This window comes from Silurus aristotelis (assembly GCF_946808225.1).
Source record: "Silurus aristotelis genome assembly, chromosome: 13".
NCBI classification, from domain to species: Eukaryota; Metazoa; Chordata; class Actinopteri; order Siluriformes; family Siluridae; genus Silurus; species Silurus aristotelis.
In genome coordinates, this window is record NC_139586.1 from 24,296,332 (window position 1) to 24,312,793 (window position 16,462).

General features: G+C 39.5%; 1 protein-coding gene across 1 annotated transcript; it reads left to right on the forward strand.

Moving 5' to 3' along the window:
• The first annotated feature begins 1,987 nt into the window (after positions 1 to 1,987).
• On the forward strand, positions 1,988 to 12,981 carry vcam1b (vascular cell adhesion molecule 1b). Its single transcript, XM_083559060.1, has 11 exons — positions 1,988 to 2,239; positions 2,567 to 2,842; positions 2,938 to 3,243; positions 3,792 to 4,064; positions 4,826 to 5,104; positions 5,497 to 5,799; positions 5,958 to 6,233; positions 7,436 to 7,714; positions 9,900 to 10,202; positions 10,361 to 10,636; positions 11,497 to 12,981. The coding sequence occupies exons 1-11, from the start codon at positions 2,176 to 2,178 to the stop codon at positions 11,940 to 11,942; spliced, it is 3,081 nt and encodes a 1,026-aa protein (XP_083415186.1). The 5' UTR covers positions 1,988 to 2,175; the 3' UTR covers positions 11,943 to 12,981.
• Positions 12,982 to 16,462: the final 3,481 nt, after the last annotated feature.

The window sequence follows — 16,462 nt, forward strand, 5'->3', positions numbered from 1 at the left end:
TAATAAAAAAATTCTCAAAAAATTCTCTTGCTGCAAAAAAGACAAACGACAATTCAAAGATTTTTCATGGAATAAAGTTATGGATGTATTTTGCATAATTCCTCCTTTGAAAATGGGCAAAATGCATGGTAAAAGTATATATCACGCATCATCATTCATTATAGAACAGACTGTTGTGTTGAATATCGCAGTGTTAAGTCAAGGGGCGGTTTGATTTCGTTTCTCATATGGTGTATCGTGATATTTCGGGGTAATATTAATCAAAATCTCCTCTTAAACACTAGGTGGCAGCCGCAGAGACGGCAGTATTCGGAGCATGAACTTTGCAACTCAGAATCTAACTGCCCTACAACCTTACATCATGCTGACTTCAATATTCTCAATATAGATAATAGATGTATTTTCTCTTAGATTAAATACAAATTGTATTGTCTATATCGATACCAGTATTTTTCAAGGCCATCATTATGAAACTTTTTTTTTTTTTTTTTTTTTTTTTTGTAAAAAGTGGGCAAACAATTTACAAAATATAATCCATCACACAAGCCACTATGAATTTTGAAAAGTGATGGGACACTTTGTATTGAGCCTGTTTCCTGTTCTTTGAATCCTACTTTCATAAAAAAAAGTTTTTCAAAAGGTACAAAATGATGCAGAGTTCGTATATATTCCGGGATATACCCCAAATATACTGTATGACTGAGTGACAGAATGCTGTACGATAAACAGAGGCACAGAGGAAGAGGACATTCATAAAAAGTCTTTACTCACCTACACTCATTTGTTGAAATAAATCCAATGTGAGACTCCATTATAGGTCAAGTCAAGGTCATTTATTCTTGTCATTCCAGCCATATACAGTAGAGTGAACAGTGAAACCAAACAACGTTCCCCCAGGGACCAAGGTGCTACCGACAAAATTAGGACAAAACCAACTATGACACTATGTATTTGACATTTAGCGCAAAAACGGCATAAGACAGTGAGACGGTGGACACAGAGACACTGGAGCATTGACCAGTACAGAAGATTTGTGAAAGGGCAAAATTTCTTTTTTATAATACATTTATTATATTATATATATCTAAAAAATATAATATAATAAATCCTCTCAATACAACACAAGTACTGAAATGACTTTGGGTTACCCTGGTATTGTGAAGCTGCCCTTCTTGGGCCCCTGAGCAAGGCCCTAAACCCTCTGTCCTCCAAAGGCACTTTTTTATGGCTGTCCCTGTGCTCTGACCCCAGTTTTCCAACATTGCTGGAATATGCAACGAAATAATTTCATTTTGCTGTAACGTATGTGACAAGTATGCGACAAAAAAAGCACCCATCAGTTTTCTAGCCATCAGTGCTGCATTGTGGGCAGGTGGTTAAGGCACTGGACTATGGATCCTAAGGTCTTGGGTTCAAATCCCAACCACACCAAGCTGCCACTCCCACACACCTGGGCCCCTGAGCAAGGCCCTTAGCCCCCATAGCTGCTCAGTTGTGTGAATGAGATAAAGGCGTCTGCAAAATGGCAGAAATGTAACCAGAAATTAATTCTTGAAGTATAACGAGCAATAAAATCACGATTGTTTAATTTTTTTCCTCTTTCATTTCTACTGACTTAAATAGTTAATATGAAATGGCACTAATTTTAATTTGAATAATTTTTACTGCAGTCTTCATCAAGAAAGGTTTTTTTTTCCTATTAATGCTAATTTATGACAATGAGAAAGATTTAAGATGTTACACTATTTGTGTAAGTTAAAAAAAATATATAGGTTTAAACTAATTTGCCATATTTGAAATATAGAAGCTTGTTAAAATGAAGAACTGATTGAGGGGTGAACAGACGGCTCTTATTGCTGAACTGAGCCAAAAGATATGGTCTGTAACAAAGGCTGGAATTTCCATCACCAATAGAGTGAATGAGGGGAGTTTTACTGACACCCACTGCCTCCACTAGGGGAATTTCAGATAGGACTTATTTGGTGTGTATGTGTATGTGTGTGTGTTTTACTGCCCCATCCTCCTCCCCTGTTCAAAATATCCATCCCCCCTTCCCTAATCCTGAATATAAAGCAGCTCGCATTGAGATAATTCTGTAGTACTTCATAGATCTGCAACGACTCCTGATTTAATACCGAAACATTGTTCCTGTTAGTGGATTTAAAGAGTTTCACCATGCTTCCAGTTTTGTGTGTTACTCTGAACCTTCTCCTGCAACTCAGCTTCTCCTACACAGCAGGTATGTGCTGTATTTTTACATTTTTTTTTTTTTTTATCCCAAAATATTAATAATGCTGCAACAAGAATAATGAATGAATGAATATTAAGATTGTAAAACACAAAATTTGAAGCAATCTGGCAGTGCACAATTATTCAAAAGAAGAGATGTTGAAATCAAATCAAATCCTTACCCATTGTTTCATTTTTAAATAATCTCAGAAGGAATCTATTTGACTCTTATTCCAAAGTTTGATTGTATGATACATTTGATACATTTTGATCCCGATTTTGAATTTACATTCTGATCATAACTTTGAAATCGACTCGATTTTATTACCGTGCAAAGTATCTTCTTTCCAACTGGAGATGAGTCCGAAGAATCCATTGTTTCGAGTGGGAGACACACAGGAGCTCACGTGTCACATAAAGCAGTGCTCTGAGGACACGACCTTGACCTGGAGCAGTCTGGAGGACAAGCCCCTGTACGTTCAACCCAAGAAGTCCTTCAATGCATCGATTCTGGTCTTCAAGAGTATAACTAAAGAAATGAAAAACACAATCGTGTGCAAAGGAAGGTGCAACGGTGTTTCCAAGCAGGCGATGGCAAAAGTTCGAGTGTACTGTGAGTTTATTTATTAATCAGAAATGCATTTTATTACAGAGGTCCTGCTAGAGTTTAAAGATTGTGTCTCATTTCATGCTTTATTTAAATTTCAGCTTTTCCAAATGATCCGGTCATCTCTGGGCACAACAGCTTGGTGTTATCTAAAGAGAATACCCTGACCTGTAAGGTTTCAGATGTTTTTCCAGCTGAATACATGACAGTGGAATGGCTGATGGGAGGAAAAGTGGTCCACATGGAGGAAGGAGAATACGGCACTGAATCTATTCAGTCTAACTATAGATTTACTCCTCAAATTAACGACGACAAAGAGGCAATAATGTGTCGAGCCACGCTCTCTCTTGAAGGCTTGCCAGTGGAAGAGAGAACCCGAGAGATCACTGTGTCCATGGCTGTCCTTTGTAAGTTTTATAAATTCCCTATGCAGTTTTCTTTGTGCTCCTCTAACCCCATGGCTTCCCCTGCTGTTTTCTGTAGTACATTAGCTGCATACGTTCTGTAGCTGCATACAATATGTTCTTATCCACTGAGGTTGGCAGATTAAGTGTGTAAGAGCAGGGAAAGTGGATTAGTTTGAACTGAAATTGAAAATCTTTGACATAAAAGCACTTTTTAAGGTTTTCCAAGACCTGTAGTAATTACACAATCCTAAAACTACAATATATGCATTATTTTTTAATGTTGTCAAACAGAAAATTGTAGTGTTTCAGGCTTCTCTTGACATCAATTTCCAACATTAGAGCATTTATTTGGAGGAAAATAATCATTTCTTTAAATATATTTAATTAAGTAATTTCCATCTCAAACAGCAGAAGGACATTACAAACTTTAAACTGCTCTTTTAAAATAATTTTGCCTTACACAAGTGCTTTCTGAATTGAGATTATTATATTACACATCTTTGGGGAAGTTCTTTGGGGATCACTTATATGGAGCTTTGTTCTTGCAGGTCCAACTGTGAACACAAAAATTTCAGTGTCCCCTAATGAGCCAAAAGAAATGGGCGGCATGACCGTCTCCTGTGTGAGCAACAGCAGCCTCCCGAGCCGCCTGGTGCTGAGTAAAGTGTTGGATGGAATGGAGACAGTGTTGGTGTCTGGTAATCAGGCTGAAATCATCGTTTCTTACGACAAAACCACCTTCAGTCACTCGGCCGTCTACGTTTGCACGACAACGACCGACTGTGGGAGTCAGACATCCAACATAACTGTAACTGTTGGAAGTGAGTTTCAAGTTGTTTGAGAATGTTCTATGTGAAAGGTTGAGGCTTTCAAGATTTGTCTGAGAGAAACAAAAAAAACCCAAGTCATCCAGTTTGACTTCTGACCAGTTTGCTCTGTTATATAACAATATTTCTGGCTAAAACATGGAAAACGTGAAAAAGTGTAAAGCCAAGTAAAAAGAATCCATTGATTTCCTGACTCACAAAAACATTTCCAGTTCAAAGACATTGGACAGGCGACAAAAGCATTTTATTGTAAGAAAAAAAAAGAAAAAAGTCTGAGATGGATTTAGTCCTGCATTGTGAGCCTGTGCTTTTATATTGAATTGTGACACAGGACCCCACACTGTATTTCTCATTAACAACATGACTTGCCAGGAATTATTATGTTTTAATTCCTCCCAAGCCATAAAGTACTTTGTGCAGCAAGGGCCCGATGGCTCACTTGTCGTTTCTGTAGCAGTTTCTGTTATGGGGTCAGGTTGCTAGGTCAACACCCACCCTCTTCCTTTCACAGCCAGGCTTGGGGTCGTTCTTGGAGTTTTTTATCCCCATTACCACAACTAAGCACCCTTAGAGGGGGGGTAAGGGCCATGCTCAAGGGCCCAAGAGTGGCAGCCTGTTATCACCAGGACTCAAACCTACAACCCATATGTCCCAAAGTCTAATGCCTTAACCACTAGGCTACCAGTTCCCCCAATTAATAAAAATACAAGGAATTTTTTCATGTTCTAAATTTACTCTCACATTTTCTTTCTTAGCTCATCCACTGGAGGTGTCTCTGGAGCCAGATATGAGCATCATCTCAGTGGAGCAAGGTTCCTCTATGATGTTGTCCTGCAATAGTTCAGGGTGTCCTCATGCACAGATCATCTGGAAGAACGTGACACATCAACCACACCTGAGCTGGAATGACTCTCTGGCATTCGGATCCCAGCTTGGCCCATGGACCGTAGGTGTGGAGGATAACCGAACGTTCATATGTGAAGTTAAATGTGGCTCTGTCGTGAAGTCCAAGCTCACACAGTTGAAGGTTTTCTGTAAGTATCAAGCTTTGCTTATATTAAATAGATCTTGTTCTTTTTTCAGCTGCTCCCATTAGGGGTCACCACAGCAGTTCATTTGTCTCCATACCACCCTGTCCTCTTCATCTGCCTCTTTCAAATGAACCACCTGCATGACTTCTCTCACCACATCCATAAACCTCCTCCTTGGCCTTCCTCTTTTCCTCCTGCCTGGTGGCTCAATCCTCAGCAAATCTTTGAGCTCTTCTTCTTTGAAGCGTTTGATGCTGATGTCATTTTAAACTTTCACAAAATGTTCTTTCTTAGATACTTCCAGGAAGCCATGCACTAGTTTAAGGAAAATTACATTGTAATGATGAGACACAACGTTTCAATCTCAAAAACATTGTGATGTTTTCTTGTTTCAGCCTTTCCTTCAGATCCTACTATTGAAAGTTCTGGACCTTTTCTGGAGGGTAAAGTAACCAACCTGACCTGCACAGTTCGTGACATCTTCCCAGCTGACCATTTTCATATACAGTGGCTGGATGGAGAGTTGGAGCTGCACTCAAGGCATGGGAATTTCTCAGACAAACTGCAAAACCTGATTCTGACTCTCCCTTTCAAACCTGAATACAGCAACCAAAAGAAAACTCTTACCTGCAAGGTGTCACTGAAGATGGATAAAAAATCATCACAGAAAACCGCTTCCACTACACTGGAGGTGCATTGTGAGTAGAAATGTTTGTTTGGGGAAATTTAGAGGTATTGTGACTAAAAGAAATTACCTTATTTCTGAAGCAAAGGTAAAAAGGTGCTCGATGGAGATGCATTTGAATTTTAACGCTTGTCTCTTGTCAGGAATGACAGTATTTTTATGTTTTTACAGATCCACCCAAGCATACCAGCATTGCCGTGAGACCTCAGAAGAAAGTGAACGAAGGGGAGACTGTGACTATCGTCTGCAGCACTGACAGTGTTCCAGAGGGAGATGTTATTTTAAAAAGGCGGTGGAATGGAGAAGAGACTACTTTGGTTTCCAGTAAGGGGACCCAGGCATTTTTCAACATCTCCTCAACTAGTATGTCAGACTCTGGCATCTATGTGTGTGAGGCTGTAAATAAATATGGCAATCAGAGTGAGAACGTCCAGATTACTGTGCAAGGTAAGAAAAATCTCCCTTCAACCATTTTCCTTACCTATTGAGATATCTACTAAAAGGCTGTTAGATAGTCCTGAAATCCAGGAGACTTTTTCTATATTCTGGATTATGTACTTTGTTTCTGGTTCTGACTGAGAATGTAGCTCTCACCCATGTTGCCAATATCCTATATCATGGGTTCCACAGTTTGGGCATAGGAGGGCCATATTTCAGCAGAGCCTGCTTTATCCCACCAGGTAAACCTGGTAATAATCTGGTGAACGGAATTAGGTCTTCTTAAAGGGGAATCACTGAATTTAAGCATAAATCTTGAAAAGCTTTAGGAAATCTTGTTCCCAAATATAATACATGTGGCATAATGGCATTGCTGCCTCAGAGGTGGTCACCAGTTTGCTTCTGCGCTCAGGCACAACATTATAACATTATAAGAGGTGCAGTGAATACCACTGATTATCTCCTCATCATGTCACCTGTTAGCGTTTGGGATATTATTATGTAGCAAGTGAATATTTTGTCCTCAAAGTCGATGTGTAAGAAGCAGGAAAAAAGTGCAAGCGTAAGGATTTGAGCGAGTTTGATCAATTGTGATGTCTAGACGACTGGGCCAGAGCATCTCCAAAACTGCAGCTCTTGTTGTTGTTCCTGGTCTGCAGTGGTTATTATCTCTCAAAAGTGCTCCAAGGAAGGAATAAAGGTGAACCGACGACAGGGTCATGGGCTGCCGAGGCTCTTTGATGCACGTGGGGAGTAAAGGCTGGTCCGTGTGGTTGATCAAACAAATTAACAACTGTGGCTCAAATTACTGAAGAAGTTCATGCTGTTAATGCTCGAAGGGTCGGAACTGTTTTAGCAGCAAAAAGGGGACCAACACAATATTAGACAGGTGGTCATAATGTTCTGCCTGATTGGTGACCATGAAATTATGCCTGTTTAGTGTACCTAATGTGGTCCAGGCAGGGTTCTGTAAGTTTCTCTTTTCTGTCCACCTCTCACTATAATGATAAATGGACTGGTAGCTCTTATCTGCCTGTAGGTGTGAATGCGTGCTTGCATTCCTTCGCAGATTATTTTTACTTTAAAATCAAGGATCAACCCATGTGCCCCAAAGTCTAATGCCATAACCACTAGGCTACCAGTTCCCCCATGAATAAAAATACAAGGTATTTTTCCTTGTTCTAAATTTACTCTCACATTTTCTTTCTTAGCTCATCCACTGGAGGTGTCTCTGGAGCCAGATATGAGCATCATCTCAGTGGAGCAAGGTTCCTCTATGATGTTGTCCTGCAATAGTTCAGGGTGTCCTCATGCTCAGATCATCTGGAAGAACATGACACATAAACCAAGCCTCAGCTGGAATGACTCTCTGGCATTCCGATCCCAGCTTGGCCCATGGACCGTAGGTGTGGAGGATAACCGAACGTTCATATGTGAAGTTAAATGTGGCTCTGTCGTGAAGTCCAAGCTCACACAGATGAAGGTTTTCTGTAAGTATCAAGCTTTGCTTATATTAAATAGATCCTCTTTATCTGCCTCTTTCAAATGAACCACCTGCATGTCTTCTCTCGCCATGATTAAACTTCCTCCTTGGCCTTCCTCTTTCCTCCTGCCTGGTGGCTCCATCTTCAGCATTCCAAGTAAAACATTGATATCCTCCTATTTCCAAGGCATATGAAATGCCTTGTATTTCAATCTTGTGTGTGTATATATACAGTGAGGAAAATAAGTATTGGAACACCCTGCTATTTTGCAAGTTCTCCCACTTAGAAATAATGGAGGGGTCTGAAATTTTCATCGTAGGTGCATGTCCACTGGGAGACATAATCTAAAAAAAAAAAATCTAGAAATCACAATATATGATTTTTAAACTATTTATTTGTATGATACAGCTGAAAATAAGTATTTGAACACCTGTCTATCAGCTAGAATTCTGACCCTCAAAGCCCTGTTAGTCTGCCTTTAAAATGTCCACCTCCACTACATTTATTATCCTAAATTAGATGCACCTGTTTGAGGTCGTTAGCTGCATAAAGACACCTGTCCACCCCATACAATCAGTAAGAATCCAACTACTAACATGGCCAAGACCAAAGAGCTGTCCAAAGACACTAGAGACAAAATTGTACACCTCCACAAGGCTGGAAAGGGCTACGGGGAAATTGCCAAGCAGCTTGGTGAAAAAAGGTCCACTGTTGGAGCAATCATTAGAAAATGGAAAAAGCTCAACATGACTGTCAATCTCCCTCGGACTGGGGCTCCATGCAAGATCTCACCTCGTGGGGGTCTCAATGATCCTAAAGAAGGTGAGAAATCAGCCCAGAACTACACGGGAGGAGCTGGTCAATGACCTGAAAAGAGCTGGGACCACCGTTTCCAAGGTTACTGTTGCTAATACACTAAGACATCATGGTTTAAAATCATGCATGGCACGGAAGGTTCCCCTGCTTAAGCCAGCACATGTCCAGGCACGTCATAAGTTTCCCAATGACCATTTGGATGATCCAGAGGAGTCATGGGAGAAAGTCATGTGGTCAGATGAGACCAAAATAGAACTTTTGGGTCATAATTCCACTAAATGTGTTTGGAGGAAGAAGAATGATGAGTACCATCCCAAGAACACCATCCCTACTGTGAAGCATGGAGGTGGTAGCATCATGCTTTGGGGGTGTTTTTCTGTAGATGGGACAGGGCAACTGCACTGTATTAAGGAGAGGATGACCAGGGCCATGTATTGCGAGATTTTGGGGAATAACCTCCTTCCCTCAGTTAGAGCATTGAAGATGGGTCGAGGCTGGGTCTTCCAACATGACAATGACCTGAAGCACACAGACAGGATAACCAAGGAGTGGCTCTGTAAGAAGCATATCAAGGTTCTGGCGTGGCCTAGCCAGTCTCCAGACCTAAACCCAATAGATAATCTTTGGAGGGAGCTCAAACTCCGTGTTTCTCAGCGACAGGCCAGAAACCTGACTGATCTAGAGAAGATCTGTGTGGAGGAGTGGGCCAAAATCCCTCCTGCAGTGTGTGCAAACCTGGTGAAAAACTACAGGAAACGTTTGACCTCTGTAACTGCAAACAAAGGCTCCTGTACCAAATATTAACATTGACTTTCTCAGGTGTTCAAATACTTATTTGCAGCTGTATCATACAAATAAATAGTTTAAAAATCATATATTGTGATTTCTGGATTTTTTTTTTTTAGATTATGTCTCTCACAGTGGACATGCACCTACGATGACAATTTCAGACCCCTCCATGATTTCTAAGTGGGAGAACTTGCAAAATAGCAGGGTGTTTAAATACTTATTTTCCTCACTGTATATACACCCCTGCAAGGCATCTTAAATTATACCCTGGTTATAGATAACTAAAATGTTATCCCTGACTGGGCTGAGTACCTGATAAGCTCTAATAAGAAGCAGCCACTGATTCAGCAATGAGGGAGGATGAGAAGCAACAAGCATTATAAAACATCTCCCAACTTATTAAAAAGGGAGTATCTTTGAGCTCTTTTGCTTTAAAGCGTTTTCGACGCTGATGTGATTTTAAACTTTCACAAAATGTTCTCTCTCAGATACTTCCAGGAAGCCATGCACTAGTTTAAGGAAAATTACATTGTAATGATGAGACAAAATGTTTCAATCTCAAAAACATTATGTTTTCTGGTTTCAGCCTTTCCTTCAGATCCTATTATTGAAAGTTCTGGACCTTTTCTGGAGGGTAAAGTAACCAACCTGACCTGCACTGTTCGTGACATCTTCCCAGCTGACCATTTTCATATACAGTGGCTGGATGGAGAGTTGGAGCTGCACTCAAGGCATGGGAATTTCTCAGACAAACTGCAAAACCTGATTCTGACTCTCCCTTTCAAACCTGAATACAGCAACCAAAAGAAAACTCTTACCTGCAAGGTGTCACTGAAGATGGATAAAAAATCATCACAGAAAACCGCTTCCACTACACTGGAGGTGCATTGTGAGTAGAAATGTTTGTTTGGGGAAATTTAGAGGTATTGTGACTAAAAGAAATTACCTTATTTCTGAAGCAAAGGTAAAAAGGTGCTCGATGGAGATGCATTTGAATTTTAACGCTTGTCTCTTGTCAGGAATGACAGTATTTTTATGTTTTTACAGATCCACCCAAGCATACCAGCATTGCTGTGAGACCTCAGAAGAAAGTGAACGAAGGGGAGACTGTGACTATCGTCTGCAGCACTGACAGTGTTCCAGAGGGAGATGTTATTTTAAAAAGGCGGTGGAATGGAGAAGAGTCTACTTTGGTTTCCAGTAAGGGGACCCAGGCATTTTTCAACATCTCCTCAACTAGTATGTCAGACTCTGGCATCTATGTGTGTGAGGCTGTAAATAAATATGGCAATCAGAGTGAGAACGTCCAGATTACTGTGCAAGGTAAGAAAAATCTCCCTTCAACCATTTTCCTTACCTATTGAGATATCTACTAAAAGGCTGTTAGATAGTCCTGAAATCCAGGAGACTTTTTCTATATTACATATTACATTCCATATCCTATATCATGGGTTCCACAGTTTGGGCATAGGAGGGCCATATTTCAGCAGAGTTAGATATTTGGTCTGCTTTATCCCACCAGGTAAACCTGGTAATAATCTGATGAACTGAATTAGGTCTTCTTAAAGGGTAATCACTGAATTTAATCATAAATCTTGAAAAGCTTTAGGAAACCTTGTTCCCAAATATAATACATGTGGCATAATGGCATTGCTGCCTCAGAGGTGGTCACCAGTTTGCTTCTGAGCTCAGTATACACAGATCAGGCACAACATTATAACATATAAAATGTTGTGCTGTGAAGTGAATAACACTGATTATCTCTTCATCATGTCACCTGTTAGTGTGTGGGATATTATTAGGCAGCAAGTGAACATTTTGTCCTCAAAGTCGATGTGTAAGAAGCAGGAAAAAAGTGCAAGCGTAAGGATTTGAGCGAGTTTGATCAATTGTGATGGCTAGAAGACTGGGTTAGAGCATCTCCAAAACTGCAGCTCTTGTTGTTGTTCCTGGTCTGCAGTGGGCAGTATCTATTAAAAGTGCTCCAAGGAAGGAATAATGGTGAACCCACAACAGGGTCATGGGCTGCCGAGGCTCTTTGATGCACGTGGGGAGTTTTAAATGAAGCAAAATCGTGTTCCATGACTAACCACATACTCTCATCACTTACAACAAAATCAATGCAATTTCAGCATTTAACCACTGTGACACTTTTGTCATTTTGTTTTGTTTTCCAACAATAGCACCTCCAAGGAATATCGTTGTGACAGTATACCCATCAAAGGTAGTGCAAGAGGGTGATTCGGTCACAATCTGCTGTGAATCATTGAGCTTCCCACCCTCTGACATCACCTTAAGGAAACTCAACAATGGAAGTGACATCTACTCTTCTAATGGCACCTTCCTGCTGGTGAACCTCACATCCAACGACTCAGGCCAGTACCAGGTCAAAGCTACCAATGCCCTGGGTTTCGACACCGAGATTTTCACGATTAATGTACTTCAAAAAAGCAAAAACGATGACAGTATATACACAGACCTGTTTCAAAGAATGAGCTCTATTGACTTCATAATTCCAGTCATCGGCTTAGGACTTCTGGCTATGTCAGCCAGTATCCTGGACTACATAAGGAGAGCAAAAAGGAAGGGTTTCTATGAGTTGACTGAGGGCACACCAGAAACTGTGTAGACTGCAAAGTTAAACTTTGTATTCTGCATTGAACTGTAGCAGAGTCTACTGAACCTAATCAGTTTCACATTCTGCTGAACTGAATTTCACTCAGTCACAGTTTGAGATGTGCTCTGGCAACCTGAATGACTGATTTCGGTTTTGTTCTGTAAAACTGAACTGGATTGCACTACACTTAAAGGGATCACAGTCACACTTCGAACGTCGAACAGAAACACACTCGTTTTAACAGACTCTGTTGACCTTATACGGATTCTGCTGAATTGAATTACACTCTAATGACTTGGATCACACTCTGCTGAACCGAGTCTCACACGACTAAACCGGATCACTCTACAGATTGTTCAGTTGAAGCAGAATCTGCTTAACTAAACTTGAATAAACTGAATCACACTCCACTAAACTGAATCACAATATACATTAAGACTGTGACTGAGCCCTGTAAGGTCTTCCATTCATCTGCTGTGGTACTGTGAGATGGAAAAGTCTCAGACTTTTGTAGCAGTTTGGTGTGTGTGCGTGTGTGGAGGGGTGTTTGGTGGGCTCTTGTCTTGGACAACGACATGGACAATGAGCATAATGTATAAATTATTTTGAAAAAACTTTATTGGACAGATTTCTCATATCTAATACAGTCTTTCCAGCTAGGGAAAGTATAATTTCCTAAAATAACTGCAGGGCTGAGAGAGATAAACATAATTCGAGTGACGTGTAGCATACCATCACGTGTTAACGTCTTTACAATGATTGCAGTAGCCTTTTTATCTTTCTAATGTGATATCAGAATTGGTGTCGGACGTTTAAATGAACACATTTATGGCTGTTTAATGATTTTATAAAGTTTTTTTTTTATAAAGTCATTTTCATTCATTTTTGACATGTCTAATAAATATTTATTATAGAAAAAGTAGCCATATATTGTAAATGCTGCCACTCTTGGGCCCTTCCTTAATGGATGCTGTATCATGGCTGTGCGAAGAAAGAATTTCAATGTGCTGTACATGTGACAAGTATAAATAAATCTTTCCAATATGTGGAAGTTTTGAGGTATGTAAAGTGGATATTTCTTATTCAATCTATTTCATGCTTCAGGGTTTTACACATTTTCTAACAACTCACTTCATTAACTCACCATTGTTCATTTCAATGGGAGGAAGTTTATACAGACACAGTGTCGTTCGCCTCCATAATGTGCGCCAAAGGTTTTCTGTTTATGGAGTGTGGGAAAAACATCGATGCACATTCATATTATGAATGCTTTCATATTATTAGATTATGTTGTTGCACGAGACAGACAAGATCAGCAGCCAGACGCCACCAAACCTGGAGATTGTTTCGGTCTGTGATTGTTAAGATGAATCTGTTGCAGCCACAAAAATAACAATTTCCTTTCGTATAATTCGCATTTGCTAGTGGTTGTTTTGTATTCTCTAAAGGAGAATACTGGAAAACTGAAGGAAGATTATTCGTAAAAATGTAAGGTTTCAGCTTTTTATGTATCAAGAAAGCACAGCATTGTATATGGAATTAATCCATGATTAAGTGTTTTTAAGTGCTGTTATCACCCTGAAGTTCAATATTCTCTAATAAGTCCTGAAGTGCTTTATTTCTCTTATGCCACAAGGACCAACTTACTGAACATCTGTTTATTTATATTTCCATCAGCAGTAAAAAAATGTTTTAGTTCTTACATACAGTCATTTTGTCAACGGCATCTTTTTCCTTATTTTTTAAGTCAAAAACCTCATGAAAAGAGTCCTAAAGATCTCAGAAATCATAAAGGTACAGCTCCACTGTTGAAACTACACTGACACTGAAGACTCCTTCCATAAATGTTAAATAAATGCTGGTTAAAGACTGTCACAATATCAATAATAATATAAAAGCAGTATTTTAAGGCCTATTCATTATACGTCGATTTTACCTTTCAAAAATATAAATGATATATGATCAATGATCAGAAAGTTGGGGGTTCTAGCCCTGGTATTGCCAAGCTGCCTACCTCGGGGCCCTTAAGCAAGGCCCTTAACCCTCTGTGACCCAAGAGTGCTGTATAATGTCTGACCCAAGCTTCTTAATATCACTGGTATATGCAAAGAAAGAAATTCACTGCACAGTACATGTGACAAGTATAAATCATCTTTTTTTTTAATGATCTGACCAATCAGAATCTATAGAACGTATGAACATCACTTTCATAAGCAGAAATGTAAAAAATCAGCCCAGAAGAGCAGAGAACATTACACCCCTTTGTCCCAGAGTAATTACTTGATTATGTTCCAGGATCTGTTCCAGTTTTTTATGAGGAGTTATTCAAGATGTTCCAGGATGCAACCATAATCTAATATCCCTAGCTCAATAAGAAGTCTAGAAAATAAAGAGCAGCTTCATTCATCCCTGCTGTCAGGGCTTTTCTGTGGTAAAGTGTAAACCTCCTGTAATGGGACGTTACACAATGAGAACTCAATGAGGGTTTCTCGCTGTCTCCTCCTGAAGCTGTGAATCGGCTCAGGTGCATTTTCTTCTCGGTGTTGAATATTAACACACACATCACACCTTATCTTTATTTAGATATGACAAGAAAATTTGTTCTAACATGCCTGGTCTAAGGTTTTTTTTTTTGTTTTGTTTTTTAGCATCTATTGATTATATTCGCTTACTGATGGTGCTGTTAGAGTCAGTTGTCATGGAGACAGGCTCAATCCCTTGTGCACCCCCAGAGGGAAAAGATGAGGTGGAGCGACAGAGGTGCAAATCACAACCCATCTACTGGGCAAAATGAAATAAGATGGGAGAAAACGGGTCTTTTCCTGATTTGTTTGTAAAGAAGAATAAACTTCTTTCATCTTCTTAATATCCCGAATTTGTTTATTTGGACATCTTTATTGTAAAAGTGGTGTTAAAACATGGTAGTCTTGATTCTAATATATTATTTATATTTATATAATATGTAGAATATATATTTATACATTGATCTGCACTTGCCAATTTGCACAATTGCTACTATTTGCACTTCAGGAGGATGCTTTTTTTATCCTGCTCCCACAGACGCTCTTGACCAATTCCATCTGCTCTCGTTATCATTATTTTTCCTGCAATATTATCTTAGTTCTCTATGTACACTACTACATGGACATGTTTGGGGACACCTGACTAATAGATGTGCTTTTAAACATCGCATTCCACATTTAGTCACTATTTGCTGTTAACATATCCTCCACTCCTACAGGAAGATATTTACATTTTTGTATTGTGCTTGTGGAGATTTGTTTTCATTTAGCCACAAGGGTGTTAGTAAAGGCAGGTACTGATGTAGGAACTAAGGAGGCTTTAAGGAGACCTGGGGTGAAGTCAGTATTCCAATTCATCCCAAAGGTACTTAGTAGGGTTGCGATCAGAGCTCTATGTCGGCCACTTGAGATCTTTGACTCCAACCCATGTAAAGCATTTCTTCATGGAACTTGCTTTGTGCACAGGGGCATTGTCATGCTGGAACAGGTTTGGGTTTCAAAGTTCAAGTGAAGGAGAAAATTAATGCTTCTTTATCCAAAGACATAATATACAATTACAAAAAAAAATTTGTAACAGATTGAGGAAGAACCACATACGGCTAGAAATAATAAAATGCCCCAGTTTCGCCCATATATTAAATTTATTCCTGATGAGTAACCTGGGACGACTGAGGCAAGAAAAAACACACCCTTGGATGCTATGAGGAAAAACCTTGAGATGAATCAGACTTAAAAGGAGAACAAATCCTCATTTTAATGACTCCAAGAGTGTGATTATAAATAATTAAAACATAATAAACACCGGAGTGTGAGAAATATCATGGAACGTGTGATTATGAGTAATGTCCTTTCTACAGTCAGTTGGAGTTGTGGAACCTGAGCAACTCATTAACTATCTCAGCATCTGAGATCATTATAGATTCAACACCAACTCCTCCATGGTAGAGTTTTCGAATGATGGAGAAACAGAATATGTAACATCTAACTGGAGCTGGTACATCTTCATATAGGGAATAAAACTCTAGTAATTGAACTCATAGCAACCATGTTTATTTAAAAGCATTTAATAAAGATGCCTGCATGTCTGCATTAATGTTCCTGCACCACTCTCAGAGCTGCTTATAGAAAACACATTCTCACCAATCACAATCGAGAATTCAACCACACTGTATTTTAAACATTACATTATATTATATTCATCTCTGGTCCTGAGTTGCTCTGCAGTGGGTTTGCAGCTATGCAACGCTATCAGAATGAACTCTCGTACCATGGCCCACTCTCTGGTTTAAATATAGTATAGAGTTTACGATGGATTGTATGAGGGTCAGAACGCTTCAGCACTTGAACACGAGGAGAAAAAAAAGCATGTTTTTCCTCTCTAAATCATCAGAGAGAGTGAAGGTTCTTAGTGACTACTCAACAATGATTTATATTTCATGTTAAATGCCTTTCTGCACACTGCTGGACAGAGAGACCTTCCTGCCCTCTGACCTCTGCCGAAAGGTCTCT

Bases quoted from the DNA above. Each gene is read 5' to 3' on its own strand.
- vcam1b (XM_083559060.1), top strand. From the start codon at position 2,176: ATGCTTCCAGTTTTGTGTGTTACTCTGAACCTTCTCCTGCAACTCAGC. The intron at 3,244-3,791 runs GTAAGTTTTATA...TTGTTCTTGCAG, and splicing joins TGTGTCCATGGCTGTCCTTT to GTCCAACTGTGAACACAAAA. The intron at 4,065-4,825 runs GTGAGTTTCAAG...TTTCTTTCTTAG, and splicing joins CATAACTGTAACTGTTGGAA to CTCATCCACTGGAGGTGTCT.